The sequence below is a fragment of the Xenopus tropicalis genome, chromosome 9, assembly GCF_000004195.4.
Source record: "Xenopus tropicalis strain Nigerian chromosome 9, UCB_Xtro_10.0, whole genome shotgun sequence".
In the NCBI taxonomy this organism is placed as follows: Eukaryota; Metazoa; Chordata; class Amphibia; order Anura; family Pipidae; genus Xenopus; species Xenopus tropicalis.
The window spans coordinates 5,950,455-5,962,846 of NC_030685.2; the positions used below are offsets into that span (position 1 = coordinate 5,950,455).

Consider the following 12,392-nt stretch of genomic DNA (forward strand, 5'->3'; position numbering starts at 1 on the left):
CCCCGTCGGCATGTTCCCACGCCTCTGGAAGGGTTAACGGAGAGTGGGTGCCCGATATCATACGCAGAAATGATCCCCTTGTAACATGCTGCCGGGCACCTCGGTACTTGGGCCATAGTCACGTGACGAGCTCCGTTCATCCTGATTGGAAGAAGAGCTTCGGAAAGCTCTGATGCGCCCGGTAACAGTAACATAATAAAGACTCCGGTTTCCACTGGAGCTGAAATTAAAGTCATTGTCTTTTTTTTTTTTTTTTTTAAAAAAGGCCATAAAATAAGAAAACGTACAAGTCCGTAAGTTTGCCCTCCATTTCCTCACCCTTGCACAGTCTCCAGGTTCACGGTTATGGGGGCGGGACCCCCTGGTAGGGGGCGGGACAAAGAATGTCACACTCTGCAGGCATTGGCTTGATGTTTGAATGTAAATGAATCCATCCGAGAGCATCACGTTGGCTTAACTTATCCTTTAAATTTGCCCTCAGTGCCCAAAGGGGCAGATTTATTTCTCTGTGTCTCTATTACTGACAAATGTCACTGTAACAATAAAATCCTGTCCGTTGGATAAAAGCGACTGCACACACTGGCCAGCTGGGGGCGCCACAGGAGGAAAGAACGCAGACTCCACTTACTACTACTAATAATAAAGCCTATTATTTCTTTCTTCTGCTTCTTTTTGGTAAAAGCAATAATTTAAATGCTAATGCATCGATTCTGCAATCCCAAGCGGAGGGTTAATTGGGAAAGGTCTCCTTGGGCACTGGGTCACATGACTGGAAGCAGCAGCTGGTGGTGGGGGGGGTATTTGCACGGTATTTATTACCCTCCCACGCAGAGACACAGTAATAACCAGCTTCCATCTGACTGCAACACAACGTACATAGTATAATATACAGTATGATCGTTTCCCTATGGGACCAAACTGTAAATTATATCCTTATAATCGGTGCTTAGTGATCTCATCGGTTATAATCGGAGCTTAGTGATGTAATTTCTGTCACATGACTAACTAAAACTTGTCTATTATAAATAAATAAAGTACCCCCTGTTGTAAAATATAAGGATATGGTCATTGAACTCTTCGTTGACTGATAATATCCTTATATTTTACAATAGGGGGTACTTTATTCACTATATAACATAGATATATATGTAGTGTTCCTGAGGTCACGGCTGAGGTGCATACTGCAAATAAAACACAATATATGGGTTGCCCACGGGCACAGTGAGTGGCCCACACTATATATTACTGCAAAGCTTTGGATCAGACCAACTGGGCCCATGATAAGAAACCGTTGTCACACAGGGAAGGGAGGGGCTTCACACACTCGCCAGTTAGGACTGGGCTCAAGGTGACAGTAATGTACTTGCCATGACAGGGTCGTTTTAGCAGCCGCCAGTATTCCAAGCAGGCAGGTCGGTAGCAAGTTCAGCTAAAGCCCAAGGGCCAGGAATCCCCTGACAGAAAGGGAAAATAGTCACAGTCGCCAGTTAGTTACCGGGAGATGCATTATTCCATGTCTGTGTTTTATCATTGGTTGAGACCATAAGGATTCAATGATCAAGTCTAAACGTAAGGGCCCAATCCGAAGCCTCTTTACTGCAATACAAAGACTACTTCTGGTAACAGACGCTTGCCTACATCAGCAAAAGGGCGGAGGGTTGGCCCTTCCCTGTCACACTGACCAATGGGAGGAGAGCAGTCGGATTCCATGCCAAGAGGTCATTGGATAGGGAACCAATGGGCGTACTGATCAAGTCTAAACGTAAGGGCCCAATCCGAAGCCTCTTTACTGCAATACAAAGACTGCTCTTGGTAACAGACGCTTGCCTACATCAGCAAAAGGGTGGAGGGTTGGCCCTTCCCTGTCACACTGGCCAATGGGAGGAGAGCAGTCAAATTCCATGCCAAGAGGTCATTGGATAGGGAACCAATGGGCGTACTGATCAAGTCTAAACGTAAGGGCCCAATCCGAAGCCTCTTTACTGCAATACAAAGACTGCTCTTGGTAACAGACGCTTGCCTACATCAGCAAAAGGGTGGAGGGTTGGCCCTTCCCTGTCACACTGGCCAATGGGAGGAGAGCAGTCAAATTCCATGCCAAGAGGTTATTGGGTAGGAAACCACTGGGCGTAACATGGAGCCTTGAGCGATTCTTGAAGACACTGGCGGTGTCACTTTAATGCCAAGGAACACAGTCGTGGGGGGTGGAATTCTCTAGCAGGGGAACAAAGAAGGTATGGAAAGGGTTAAGGATAATTTCCCAAGAGCCACTGGGCAGGCAGCCCCCGCCGGTGCTGTTCTTCCCCTCCGGCAGTCTGTGCTCAGATGCGGAAGCTCTCCTCTTTGCCGTCGATGTGCTTGAGCCGCAGGTAGGCGTCCGTGCCGATGCCCTGCAGAGACTGGATGCACAGGGAGCCGCCCAGATACTCCGCGTAGGCCCGGGACGTGGGCAGGCCAAAGCCGAAACTACAAAGAAATAGATATTGTACCAATGGCATTAGAGCCCAGCCTTACCCGTGTCCTGACTGCTGAGCGCTTATCCTTTGCAGCAATAGCAATAAACATGGCCGCCCCAGTACTAAGGGAGGGGCCTGAACTTGTGCTTCCAATACACCGGTAACACTGCAACAACAACGCGCCCAAAACTAACCAATAGCCAGGGGCCAACTCGTTGTTCATCTTTATAGAATGCCCAGTTCTAAGCAACTTTTCAATTGGTCTTATTTATTTCTTTGTTATAGCTATTGAATTATTTTCCGTCCCAGCTTTCTAATGGGGGTCACTGACCCCGGCAATAACCATCGCTCTGTGAAGCTAGTTTTATTGTTATTGTTACTTTTTTATAGTTTATCTTTTTATTCAGGTCCTCTCCTGTGAATATTTCAATCTCTCATTCAAACCACTCCTTGGTTGCTAAGGTAATTTGGACCCTAGCAACCAGAGAGCTGCTAAAAAAAGTAAAATAACTGAAAAACTACAAATAATAAAAAATGAAGACCATGTTTCTATAAGAGATAGTAATAGGGAAAGTGTATTTATTTCCCCTTTACTTTAGGTTCTATAAGGGTATTGCTGGCTCAGTAACAATATCAGCCTTGCCCAATCTGCCATTGTCTCATTTGGCCATAACCTCCCATAGCCTTCCTATTGTGTTATTAGATTAAATCAGTAATGGAATACGCTATCAGTCTCTGTATAACCCATGCACATTAAGAGATAACCCTAAGGCCCGCCTCTTACCCGTGCATAGGGCCTGATTGGCCGCTGTTCACCATGTCCACCATGTTCCCAAAAATCGGGTTGATGCGGGGATCCTGAGCGCTGGTCTCTGCCGTGGTGAAGTGGTAATCCATTACCCGCTCCATGTGATCATGTGGGATCCCACCTCCTCGGTCTGAGATCCTACAGTCAGATAGTTCATTATTTTTCTAGTTTTTGAATTATTTGCCTTCCTCTTTAGGCTTTCTAATGGGGGTCACTGACCCCGGCAGCCAAAATACTATCGCTCTGTGAGGCTACAGATTGATTGTTATTGTTACTTTTTTTTATAACTTCTCTTTTTATTCAGACCCTCTCCTGTTAATATTTCAATCTCTCATTCAACCCGCTCCCTGGTTGCTAAGGTCATTTGGACCCTAGCAACCAGGCAGCTGCTGAAACTCCAAACTGGAAAGCTGCAGAAGAAAAAGTAAAATAACTTAAACTACGGATAATAAAAAAATGTGGTGTGTTTATCCCTTTCTGCTCTCCTGGTTCCGACTCCTGAAACAATGTAGCAGGATTCTGCCCTCCCCAAGGCAGGTGTGTTAATCAGCTGCTTCAGCAGTGTGTCAGCAATCGCACACAGTCATTGGCTATCGTTAAGGCATGTATTTTGCAAAGCTGCTTTATTAGGCCCCATTCCCCCCGGCAGTGACAGGACGGGACACGGGGAGGGAGAGCAGGTTTGTGTGACTCACGGGTGAGACTTACATAACCGACTCGCTCAGACATGACCCAAAGCAACCAGCTCGGCGCTGACCCCTCCCACCCATAATTACGCCTCCTTACCGGATTATGAAGTCAATGTCGTTGTTGGCGATGGTAATTGAAATGTCCGGGACGTTGTAGGGCGTTTCAATATGGCTTTCCATGGTGGCCCTAGAGGGACAATATTAAAGAGATTAATGAAAAAAAAAACCCTAACCCTGTAGGCAATTATGAATAATATAAGGTGCTGGTTTCCCTTTGGGCTAAACATTAACCCTATCTGTAACAATGGCCCCTTTATTGGAGCTCCCTATAGATCCTCTCAGGTCCCTGTCTGGGTTTCACATGAGGGGTGGGCGTGTCCTAACGGTCCCTGCCAGAGGCACAGTAGGAGTGGGAGAGCCAATCCCAGCCCTGCAGTCACACAAGCACTGACAGGCTTCAGTTCCCTATCAGGTCAGCCTAGCTGCTGATTGGTTCCTATCCTACAGTGCCGCCGGCCCCCCTGCACAGCCTGGGAAAGGAGGCAGCAGGAAGTGGAACAGGTGGGCGGGGCTAGTGGGGTTCTTGGAGAAATTTTCGATCAATCAAACTCACCGCATGGAGTTTTTGAGCAGCTCCGGGAGAATGTAATCCAGCGGCATGGGGATGAAAGGGAATCGAGCGGCAACGTGACCATTAATGCGGACTCGGGGGGCATTCCCGTACTTGTGCTCACACAGACGCCTGCAAGGAGAAGGAAAGAGTTAAGGGGCAATTGTCTGTCAGGGAAAGCGCCACCATCTAAGCCTAATGTCACATGGAGAAAATCACTCACCCTGCCACCTACGGCCTCACCCCCACATGCCTGACACTATGCGCAAGGGGCGGATCTCGGCCGCTAAACGCCCACATGTACACTTATGGGTCTAATGTGCACAGTGACACATGGGGTGGGGCCTGAATGGGCGGCTCCTCCACTCTGAGTGCCATTAGCCTTAGTGTCAGGGACCCCCAACACAACTAGTCAGTGGCCAAATCTTCCCCCACCCTGCACTGGTTACCTGGCAAAGTCCACCCATTTCTCAATGATCTTCTTAGGTGAGAGGCGGGTGCAGATAATGCCAACAAAGTCTGGCTGGAAGTAAAATGAGAGAGAGAACATTAAAGGGGACATATTCTGGGAAAAACAATATTGTGTCAATGAATTATACTCATCTAAATATAGTTGGCTATCCCCCTCCTACTGTGCTTCTGGCAGGGACCGTTAGGACACGCCCATCCCTCATGTGAAACCCAGACAGGGACCTGAGAGGATCTATAGGGAGCTCCAATAAAGGGGCCATTGTTACAGATAGGGTTAATGTTTAGTGCAAAGGGAAACCAGCACCATATATTATTCATAATTGCCTACAGGGTTAGGGGGTTTATCCTATATGTCTCCTTTAAAGCAGTCTTGCTTAGCAGACAGATAACGGTCTCAAACAAATAAATATGCAGAGGAGTGAAATTAACCCCATAATGTGCATTTAGAAGTGAACTTGCTATTTAGTGGGAAACACAATGAGGTGCCTACCCGGTCCTCGTGCAGAGCCAGGTGGTGCGTTGCCAACATCCGGATGCCCAGGCGCGACGTTAAAGTCTTATCCAAGAAATATCTGATGACTTTCTCATCCTGCGAGAGACACTTGGGTTACAGATGTAAGTGCACGAGGCACAGGAACCCAGCACAGGGGGGAATAGGAGGTACGGGAACCCAGCACAGGGGGCATCAGAGGCACGAGAACCCAGCACAGGGGGCATCAGAGGCACGGGAACCCAGCCCAGGGGGCATCAGAGGCACGGGAACCCAGCCCAGGGGGCATCAGAGGCACGGGAACCCAGCCCAGGGGGCATCAGAGGCACGGGAACCCAGCCCAGGGGGCATCAGAGGCACGGGAACCCAGCCCAGGGGGCATCAGAGGCACGGGAACCCAGCCCAGGGGGCATCAGAGGCACGGGAACCCAGCCCAGGGGGCATCAGAGGCACGGGAACCCAGCCCAGGGGGCATCAGAGGCACGGGAACCCAGCCCAGGGGGCATCAGAGGCACGGGAACCCAGCCCAGGGGGCATCAGAGGCACGGGAACCCAGCCCAGGGGGCATCAGAGGCACGGGAACCCAGCCCAGGGGGCATCAGAGGCACGGGAACCCAGCCCAGGGGGCATCAGAGGCACGGGAACCCAGCCCAGGGGGCATCAGAGGCACGGGAACCCAGCCCAGGGGGCATCAGAGGCACGGGAACCCAGCCCAGGGGGCATCAGAGGCACGGGAACCCAGCCCAGGGGGCATCAGAGGCACGGGAACCCAGCCCAGGGGGCATTAGAGGCACGGGAACCCAGCCCAGGGGGCATTAGAGGCACAGGAACCCAGCCCAGGGGGCATTAGAGGCACCAGAACCCAGCCCAGGGGGCATTAGAGGCACCAGAACCCAGCCCAGGGGGCATTAGAGGCACGGGAACCTAGCCCAGGGGGCACTAGAGGCAGAGGAACACAGTCCCTGGGGCATGAGAGGCTCAGGAACACATCACAGGGGGCATTAGAGGCACAGGAACACATCCCAGGGGGCATTAGTAGAACCAAATAAGAATGGGAACAATCAGGAAGCAGCTAAGTCAAGATGCCAGCGGACAAGGTAAGGCAGTGTCAGATTCTGGCGCATGATTTTCCCACGTTACTCTGGGGCAGGTACCTGGATGTGTTTCCTGCTCTCCCTCATCCCCTCGGCCAACTGAGTCACCACATCCTTGTGATCATCGAGCAGCTGGCGCAGGAGCTTGCAGTACTGGCTCTCCGTCTCGTGGTTAGAGATCTGGGGGGGGTGGGAGAGAGCAACGCAGTGAGGCAACACAACGGCTACAGAACAACTGCCCCAGCCCTGGGGAGAACCAAGCACTTACCGGAGGGAACTCGCTGAGCTTCTGGAAGGCTCGGATGTACAGCTCGTGCTGGGAAACAAGCAAATAGCAACACTCAGCTACGGCTTACACACACAGCTAATGGCTACGGAAAGTATCTAGAACGTTCTGCGGTTCTTAATATGTTCTACTGGGAGACCTTCCCCCTTAAATAAAGGGAACACTGGGGTCCATGCTGCTAGACCTACATCAGTGGGAATGAGAGCCGTACCACGTGCAGGATCGTTGGGTTGCAGCCGATGATGAACGGGAGACTGCGGAAGCCTTTGATGCGATGGGAAATCCGGACCGGGAGCTCCTTGTACAAGTAGCGAGCGCTTTTCTGCAGAACACAGAGTGGGGGTGAGTAAATACACTGCAAAGCCTAGAACAATTGCTAGGAGGGGGGGCTTAGACTCTCACCAGAATATGGCTGCCATCCTGAGACCTCCCTGAGTACAGCATAGTGGTTGGAGTGAGGCGGACAGAGGCCTAAAGGGATGAACAGAGAACACTTAATCCCGGTTCCCAGCAGACTCTTCCTTGGTAACCCCGCCCACCCCGTACCTTCTCTGCTGAAATATCAATGCCGGATTGGTTATAGAAAGAGGTGACTGTTTTGGAGCGCTCCCTCGCCAGTTCAACGTGGTTCTGGTCTGTGGCAGAAGTGGAGCGAGAACGTATGGGCAGCAGCGACAGACTAACCGGTACGGGCTTCAGGGCCCCCCGGCCTGCCAAATCCAACAGGTTCTTCCGGAACATCTCTGCCCAGGCTGGTGATCCTGCAGTACAAGGGTGGGGGGTGAGGAATCATGGGACAGAGCGAGGGACAACCAGGAGCCCATTTTGCATTCACCTACCCTGATGTAGAAATGTTCAGCAGCAAAGCAGGTTGGCTCAGCCTTGGCCCGATTACTTCAGAACCTCGGGGGAAAGAAGAGAGTCCATAATGAGCATTAGATATAAATCTAAACCAAATCTCCCTGTGCATTCAGTATCCCCGTGCCGGCAGCAACACTCCTCCATTAGTTTAATGTTCCGCCAACAGAAAGTTCTGCTGCCACATCACGGAAAGTTCCATGGCGCGGGGGATTCCCAGACTACGGACTTACTGTCGAATAGCTACGGTCGCAGAAGGAAGAGGCCAGTGGGCACGGTGCCATCTGGAATATATATATACAGAGAGAGAGAGAGGAAAGGATAGAGTTATAGGTACTGACCCAATGAGCTTCTCTTCTAGAGATTTCTATTCAATTAGGGTGCATTTTGTACCCCCCCCACAGAAGTACATAGGGACCGGCTGTGTAGACCCATGTATTGAGCTGCGTGCCGCGTTCCGACTCATGAGGATTAGAGTACAGGTGGGGCAGACAGTGACCAGAGCTGGGGGTCGGGGGCATAAGTAATAAACTCACTCACCTCTGTGTTCCTGAAACCCATAGGCGCAGAGATGCGGAGGCTACCGGCTCGCCGATGCCTGTGGTGGAAGAGAAGAGATACAGGAGGTGACGGATACAAACTGGCAGCTGCACAGCCTTTATGTCACGTTTGGCCTTCATGGTCAGTTACACTTTACTACTGCGCTGCAAGTTGGAGTGATATCCACCCCCCTCACCCCCAGCAGCCGATCAGCAGAACAATGGGAAGGGAGCAAGATAGCAGCTCCCAGTAGGTATCAGAATAGCACTCAATAGTAAGAAATCCAAGTCCGGCTTGGGACTCCTCCAGTTATATGAGAGTAGGAGAAACAATAGGTTAGCTGAAAGCAGTTCTAATGTGTAGCGCTGGCTGAAAGCTCAGACTCAGGCACACTTTACTGCTGCGCTGCAAGTTGGAGTGATATCCCCCCCCCCCCTCACCTCCAGCAGCCGATCAGCAAAACAATGGGAAGGGAGCAAGATAGCAGCTCCCAGTAGGTATCAGAATAGCACTCAATAGTAAGAAATCCAAGTCCGGCTTGGGACTCCTCCAGTTACATGAGAGTAGGAGAAACAATAGCAGTTCTAATGTGTAGCGCTGGCTCCTTCTGAAAGCTCAGACTCAGGCACACTTTACTGCTGCACTGCAAGTTGGAGTGATATCCCCCCTCACCCCCAGCAGCCGATCAGCAGAACAATGGGAAGGGAGCAAGATAGCAGCTCCCAGTAGGTATCAGAATAGCACTCAATAGTAAGAAATCAAAGTCCGGCTTGGGACTCCTCCAGTTACATGGGAGTAGGAGAAACAATAGGTTAGCTGAAAGCAGTTCTAATGTGTAGCGCTGGCTGAAAGCTCAGACTCAGGCACACTTTACTGCTGCGCTGCAAGTTGGAGTGATATCCCCCCCCTCACCCCCAGCAGCCGATCAGCAGAACAATGGGAAGGGAGCAAGATAGCAGCTCCCAGTAGGTATCAGAATAGCACTCAATAGTAAGAAATCCAAGTCCGGCTTGGGACTCCTCCAGTTACATGGGAGTAGGAGAAACAATAGGTTAGCTGAAAGCAGTTCTAATGTGTAGCGCTGGCTGAAAGCTCAGACTCAGGCACACTTTACTGCTGCGCTGCAAGTTGGAGTGATATCCCCCCCCCTCACCCCCAGCAGCCGATCAGCAGAACAATGGGAAGGGAGCAAGATAGCAGCTCCCAGTAGGTATCACAATAGCACTCAATAGTAAGAAATCCAAGTCCGGCTTGGGACTCCTCCAGTTACATGGGAGTAGGAGAAACAATAGGTTACCTGAAAGCAGTTCTAATGTGTATATATAAGACAGAATGCACATCTAAAACACATATTAAAGGCCAAGCGAACTGAAAATTCAATAAATACTTTATCCTGCACTGGAAATTTCCACGATTGTCACAGGTTAAATCACGAGCACCCTGGTAACGCGGTGCGAGTTAATAAAGTGCGCTGCTTGCCAAGTACACGTTTTATTGAGGCAATTTAGTAAATTGGCAGTAGGTAGCCGCTCGTGTAAGGCAGATAAGGGAACAATCAGAGCTTTAATAAACTAAACCAACCCCCCCCTCCCGCAGAGCTGTGATACTTTGGGCATTAGATATATTTTTATACACACTAGGGGACACTAGGGACCGGAATACTTAGTAAAGTTGGGGGTCACCTTGGTGCGGTGACATTGGTAAGTACACCGGCGCTGGCCCGCAGCCAACTCCCTGCACAAACAGGGCTGTGTGTGGCCACAGTCTACTATTCCCATCTCTCGTTTAAACCACTGCCTGGTTGCTAGGGTAACTAAGCCCCTAGCAACCCAGATAGCTGCTAAAATACCTACTGGAGACTGCAGAACAAAAAACTAAATGCATGAAAAAGCATTAGAAAAAATGAAAAATGAAGACCAACTGCAAATTGTCTCAGAAGATCAATGTCTACATCATATTAAAACTTAATATAAAGACAGACAGACAGTGCTGGGCTGGGGGAGACACAATAAAACAATGAATGATATTGGACTATAAAGGCAAAGTGCTGGGCAAAGTGACCCTCCCCAGTGCTGATTGGCAGATACACACACACACAGACAGACAGAGTTGTGGGAATACAGACACACAGTAACACAGTGCAGTAGGGCAGACAGACAGACAGACAGACAGACAGAGTTGTGGGAATACAGACACACAGTAACACAGTGCAGTAGGGCAGACAGACAGACAGACAGACAGACAGACAGAGTTGTGGGAATACAGACACACAGTAACACAGTGCAGTAGGGCAGACACACACACAGACAGAGTTGTGGGAATACAGACACACAGTAACACAGTGCAGTAGGGCAGACACACACACAGAGTAAGACTTACAGCGCTATGGAGCAGGGGGATCCAGTTACACACACAGGCAGGGACCCAGCCCTACACCCTGAGGTGGCAGCGACCGACCTTCAACCCCAATTGCCACTCACCAGCCCACCGTCTGCTTCGCCTCAGGCCTGCGTGCAACGTCACTCGCAACGCGCATGTCAAGGGAAGCGAAAGCGATAAGCCGATGGGGCGAGGACTACAAGGCCCAGCATGCACCGCGGCAGCGGGCAGCGCTAACGCCGGAGCGGAGGCCCCGAGGCATGACGGGAGTTGGAGTCCTGAAGCAGAGCTGGGGAGGCCGTAAGAAAACTACAAGTTCCGGTAGGCTGCGGAATTTAGTGACGTACTTGGCCCACCGGAACTGAGGGCCAATAGGAAACAACAGCGGGGTGAAAATAGTTCCTGTGACGAGTACTGTCTGCAGAGGGGCGGTGCCTATTGCTGGCCGTCGCCATAGGGTGTCAGTGTCTCTGGGTCACTGTGGGACTAGGGCACTGCCGCCTCGGCCTGGGTAGCACCCACTGGGCACAAGGTGTCTGGCAACCTGGGAAGGGCACTAGGGTTTGCTGTGTGAGTCAGTATGGCAGCTCCATGACAGTAGGGCGGGGTGTTTGGGCTTGAGGCTTCCTGAGGTGACAGACGCCAGGAATGTGGATCAGAGCCAATAGAGTCTGGCACAGAACCTTCTGCAGTACCGGTACAGCTTGTTGTGCCTGGGGTTCCCATAGGCTCCGCCGGGTGCATTGCGCCACATTGCCCTGTCCTGGTGTCACCCATGGGAAGCGCCCAGTCTGGCTCAGCACCCAGCAACGGGGCGTGTAAGGGAGAATGGCCAGTCTGGCCCAGCACCGAGCAACGGGGCGTGTAAGGGAGAATGGCCAGTCTGGCCCAGCACCCAGCAATGGGGCGTGTAAGGGAGAATGGCCAGTCTGGCCCAGCACCGAGCAACGGGGCGTGTAAGGGAGAACGGCCAGTCTGGCCCAGCACCGAGCAACGGGGCGTGTAAGGGAGAATGGCCGGTCTGGCCCAGCACCGAGCAACGGGGCGTGTAAGGGAGAATGGCCAGTCTGGCCCAGCACCGAGCAACGGGGCGTGTAAGGGAGAATGGCCAGTCTGGCCCAGCACCGAGCAACGGGGCGTGTAAGGGAGAATGGCCAGTCTGGCCCAGCACCGAGCAACGGGGCGTGTAAGGGAGAACGGCCAGTCTGGCCCAGCAACGAGCAACGGGGCGTGTAAGGGAGAATGGCCAGTCTGGCCCAGCACCGAGCAACGGGGCGTGTAAGGGAGAATGGCCAGTCTGGCCCAGCACCGAGCAACGGGGCGTGTAAGGGAGAATGGCCAGTCTGGCCCAGCACCGAGCAACGGGGCGTGTAAGGGAGAACGGCCAGTCTGGCCCAGCACCGAGCAACGGGGCGTGTAAGGGAGAATGGCCAGTCTGGCCCAGCACCGAGCAACGGGGCGTGTAAGGGAGAACGGCCAGTCTGGCCCAGCACCGAGCAAATAAGGGAGAATGGCTAGTCTGGCTCAGCACCGAGCAACGGGGCGTGTAAGGGAGAATGGCCAGTCTGGCCCAGCACCGAGCAACGGGGCGTGTAAGGGAGAACGGCCAGTCTGGCCCAGCACCGAGCAACGGGGCGTGTAAGGGAGAACGGCCAGTCTGGCCCAGCACCGAGCAACGGGGCGTGTAAGGGAGAATGGCCAGTCTGGCCCA

The 12,392-nt window shown here is 51.9% G+C and overlaps 1 protein-coding gene across 6 annotated transcripts; it reads right to left on the bottom strand.

Moving 5' to 3' along the window:
• Positions 1-240: 240 nt before the first annotated feature.
• On the bottom strand, positions 241-10,845 carry bckdk (branched chain ketoacid dehydrogenase kinase). Of its 6 annotated transcripts, none has more exons than XM_004919326.4 (15): positions 10,682-10,844; positions 8,303-8,360; positions 7,996-8,046; positions 7,744-7,807; positions 7,451-7,665; positions 7,307-7,375; positions 7,116-7,226; positions 6,887-6,934; positions 6,679-6,798; positions 5,525-5,623; positions 5,013-5,086; positions 4,567-4,695; positions 4,051-4,140; positions 3,241-3,402; positions 241-2,466 (listed from the first exon to the last, which is right to left on the bottom strand). In XM_004919326.4, the coding sequence occupies exons 5-15, from the start codon at positions 7,643-7,645 to the stop codon at positions 2,322-2,324; spliced, it is 1,242 nt and encodes a 413-aa protein (XP_004919383.1). In that variant the 5' UTR covers positions 7,646-7,665; positions 7,744-7,807; positions 7,996-8,046; positions 8,303-8,360; positions 10,682-10,844; the 3' UTR covers positions 241-2,321. The 6 variants fall into 6 exon arrangements, with proteins under 6 accessions (XP_004919383.1, XP_004919384.1, XP_002940756.2 ...); XM_004919327.4 differs by having other exon boundaries at positions 10,783-10,827; XM_002940710.5 differs by lacking the exon at positions 7,996-8,046.
• Between the last annotated feature and the right edge of the window lie 1,547 nt (positions 10,846-12,392).